The 3,942-nt window shown below is 46.8% G+C and overlaps 1 protein-coding gene across 4 annotated transcripts in view; it reads right to left on the bottom strand.

Annotated features, from left to right (window-relative positions):
- Positions 1 to 3,942, bottom strand: part of LOC102370105 (tyrosine-protein phosphatase non-receptor type 20) — a 136,096-nt gene that overhangs the window by 12,578 nt on the left and 119,576 nt on the right. For all 4 annotated transcript variants that reach the window (XM_025213588.1, XM_025213547.1, XM_006014766.2 and 1 more), the window contains one exon: positions 2,397 to 2,487. In XM_025213588.1, the coding sequence (XP_025069373.1) occupies positions 2,397 to 2,487 (91 nt within the window). The remainder of the gene's footprint in view (positions 1 to 2,396; positions 2,488 to 3,942) is intronic.

Raw genomic sequence — 3,942 nt, 5'->3', positions numbered from 1 at the left:
AGTGGGACAGCTCCCAGCCAGCCCCTGGCTATGCAGGGAAGCCCCACTGAGCATGGGGCTCATCCCCATGTGCACGGGGCAGGGAGAGCTCTGCAGTGGCAGCTGTCTCGCAGCCCTGTGCACAACCAGGACCTCTCCCGATGTGTACAGGGCAAGGAGACAGCTGCTGCTACATACAGCTGGTAGAGCTATCCTGGCCCCATGTGCATGGGGCTCTGTGCTCCCTGCCTGCCCCTAGGCTAGCACCCTGGGGGAGCCTGGAGCTCCCCCTGGCTGCTGCAGGGGGCCAGAGCAGGGTAGAAGTAGATCTCTACTGGGCAGCGCCCATTGGGAGTAAATTTGCTCCCAACAGGGAGCACGATAAACGTGCTCCCAGGGAAGGATTACTATACAGTATTTTATGGTGCAGTAAGCCTTTATAGTATTAACAGCACATGTAGACATGCCCAGTGATCTGTGTTAATACTAATCATTCAGTTCTAAGATTCAAATCCTCATTCCTAAAACTAATTTCATAAACTTCATAGACTTTAGGGCTGGAAGGGACCTCAGAAGATCATCGAGTCCAACCCCCTGCCCCAGGGGCAGGAAGTGAGCTGGGGTCACGTGGAAGAGCTTTAAACTCTCATTTAGAATGCTCAGCTAAGATTTGGTTTTAAGGACCAGATCAGACACTATTTTATGAGAACATGGGAAAGGATATTGGACATTTTCTAGGCAGACAAGGTTCCTTGGGTGAATTTGATATCTTTTATTAGACCAACCCAAATAGCTGGAGAATAGTTATTAAGCAAGCTTTCAGATTCAAAAACCCTTCGTCAGGCTCAGGAAGCTGCAGCAGTTGGTGTGTGCTCTTCCTGGATGGAATGAAAAGTAAAGAAGCCAGGGGCTGGGCTGGGCTGGGGAGTCAGTTGCCAGGCAGATTGTAATGTATCAAAAATCCAATGTCTACGTTTAGTCCCTGATCTCTAGTATCCAGGATGTTGATGAAATGGAGCTCATAGGCTCGTCTCTGGGATGTGTTGTGTAAGTTTCCCTTGAGGATCAGGACTGAGAGATTGGAGAGAGAGTGGCCCCCCTGTGAGAAATGTGCCCCCACCGGTAATTGGGTATTTCTGTCTTTGATGGATTTCTGGTGTGCGTTCATTCTGGTGCGCAGTTGTTGTTTGAACGTCTCTCCTACATATTTTCCATCAGGGCATTTGGTGCATTGGATGAGGTATACTACATTCCTGGAGGTGCAGCTGTAAGATCCTGGGATGCTGATGGCTCTGTTGTGGGGTGTAGTAATTGTGAGGGTGGTGGAGATGTGTTGGCAGGTTTTGCATTTCTTGTCCTGGCACGGTCTGGATCCTTTTGGTGTGTTCTGGGGTTGAGGAAGTTTGCTTCTGGTGATGAGGTTGGCGAGGTTCGGTGCTTGTCTGAAGGCTAGGATGGGTGGCTCTGGGAAGATCTTTTAAGTTAATGGTAGCATTCTGGGTTGGCCTGAGCGTAGCTTGGCCAAAAGGAGGGATTGTGGAAGCCAGTCACCTAAGATGGCTCCGGAGACCATTAACTCTGAGTAAGCTTGTTACGTAGGCACAGAAGTGAGCGGGAAGTATAAGGATAGTGGAAAAGTATTGTGATGTGCCAGCATAAAGATTCCATTTCCTGATTGGCCACATATGGTACCGTTGTTTGTGTGCGCAGGTTGGTTACATTGTTGTATAAAAGTTGGAGCCTGACCACACCCAGGCAGAGTTGCTTCAGCTTCTCTCACTGCTAGCAGTTAATAAACTGAGTGTTCGGATCAAATTTTAGCGTGGCATTTTGTTCCACGACACACCTAAAGATGTCTGGAGGTTTGGATAGGAACTAAGGGGCTGGAGGAGGTTCCTAGGGACCCAGGTCAGGGTATCGGTGAGCACAGAGTGTTGGCATACTGTGGGGCCATTTTAGTGCCCATAGCTGTTCCCATCATCTGGAGGAAGTGTTGATTATTAAAAGTGAAAAAGATCCTCACACACAACAATTTCACTTTAAATAATCAACACTTCCTCCAGATGATGGGAACAGCTATGGGCACTAAAATGGCCCCACAGTATGCCAATGGGAAGCTATAGAGTAGATGATTCCCTTGCTCCTAGTCCCAAAACACCCAGCCCAGGGGAAGAGAAGGGACTCATTGTATAACCAAGCTCCATAGTAATGAAAGACTTAATCATATGCATACTTCCCATAAATCCTACTCAACTGTCCTCTAACAAAACTTCATATATTCTACTGTTTTGGACTCATCCATGACCAGAAGCAGTTGAGGTTGTTTCTGTAACTCAGTCTGATGGCCATGTTCCATAGTTCCGAAATATTCTTCCAGTGGCTGTATGTTTAAACCTCCTAATAATGTACTTGCTTACATGGAAGGATATCTCGGTATCTGTTTTTCTCTCTGTTTTCTGGTGCTTTACCAACTTTGCAGTCATCAAGTGGTTTCATGTGTTCTAGAGCCTAAATCAAAGGAAAATAGTTATGTTATTCTATTTTCTGTCTCCAGAGAAGCTGCAGAGCTGCTGTTAGTAACCACTATCAGTGTATGTAACCCATGGCTAGAAAACAGCATTCTGCCTGCAATGCAATCAGCATACCATGCTCTAGACCAGGGGTTGGCAACCTATGGCCCACAGGCTGGATCCAGCCTGCAAAGATCTGACTCATTCCACATTTTACTAAAGGCATATCAATTTCCCCAGTCATTTGATCTAGTCTTTGTTTTGCTAATGGCACACCTATCACCAGTGTTCCAGCTAGCTGCTCTTCCTTGCTGGAACTTCTGCTCATAGTTGCTGGAGTGGCTGGAGAGGAATGCTGGGCTGGCTGGGTTACAAGCTGCAGCCTGGGTTTGCAAAAGGTTGCCAACCCCTGCTTTAGACTTATCAGGGAATATGAAGACCCAAATCCAAAACACTTGAATTACCCATGAAAAACCAAGGTCCAAAGCATGTTTCACTAATTTGCCATTAAGTTGGTGATGGGAGTGTCAATTCTGGTGTTTGAGACGCATTGTAGCACTGGTAATTAACAGGAACAGTTTGGGGTGTTGCTTGTGTAATCCTGATATAGGATTACACAAACTGTTCCTATTAATTTCTGCTGAATTTCAGTGCTGAATTTCAGTGATCAGGGGTGGGAAAAATGTATATTTGCATATTGAAATGTGCAAGTTAGTGTAAATTACGTGGTTTAAACATAGGTCTGAAGGGATCTAATTCAGCACAATACACGCTAGGGAAGATAGGTGTGTACATCACAGTTGTTTCACAGCTCCTCATATTTAGATGCTTTTCCTGCTCTTCATCTTTTTTTGACCTTTTGGCATGCATTGCACCAGCTTGCATTCCATCATGAATCTTCTCAATGACATGGACATTAAATTGACTCTGGCCCACAGTCTGTAATGTAATGCTTTAGCATGGAAGTAGTCACATCCTGGTAAATTATTACTACAGCCTAACACAGCCAAAATAGATGCTGAGTTTGAATGAAGGATCAGATGCAGAGAGCTCCAATTTTCTTTGGCATCCTTGGTGAGGAGACCTCTGTGATTCATATTACAGTTTTCCCTCAATTTATGCGGTAGATGCATTCCCAGGAAATGGTGCATAAATCCAATTCACATAAAGTGAATCCAGTTTACAATTAAACAGGTAGGGATGCATTCCCGAGGGAGGGAGGGAGGGAGGGAATGGGGCTGGGGCTAGGGAAAGGCAGGGAGAGGAGCGTGGTGCAGCCCAGTGGCTGCAAGCAGGCAGCATCTGCTGTTCCCAGGGCTGTAGCAGGCTCTTCGTGGCGCTTGGGGTGAGTGACAGCCCCACTCACCCCATTTCTCCCCACTCACCCCACTTCAGGGCCAGGCCCCACTCACCCACCCCTGAAGAGCCTGGTGCTGCCACCAGCCTGAGTCTG

The sequence above is a fragment of the Alligator sinensis genome, unplaced genomic scaffold (assembly GCF_000455745.1).
Source record: "Alligator sinensis unplaced genomic scaffold, ASM45574v1 scaffold264_1, whole genome shotgun sequence".
In the NCBI taxonomy this organism is placed as follows: domain Eukaryota; kingdom Metazoa; phylum Chordata; order Crocodylia; family Alligatoridae; genus Alligator; species Alligator sinensis.
The sequence above is the reverse complement of the archived record's forward strand: the minus strand, read 5'-3'. Positions and strand labels throughout refer to the sequence as shown.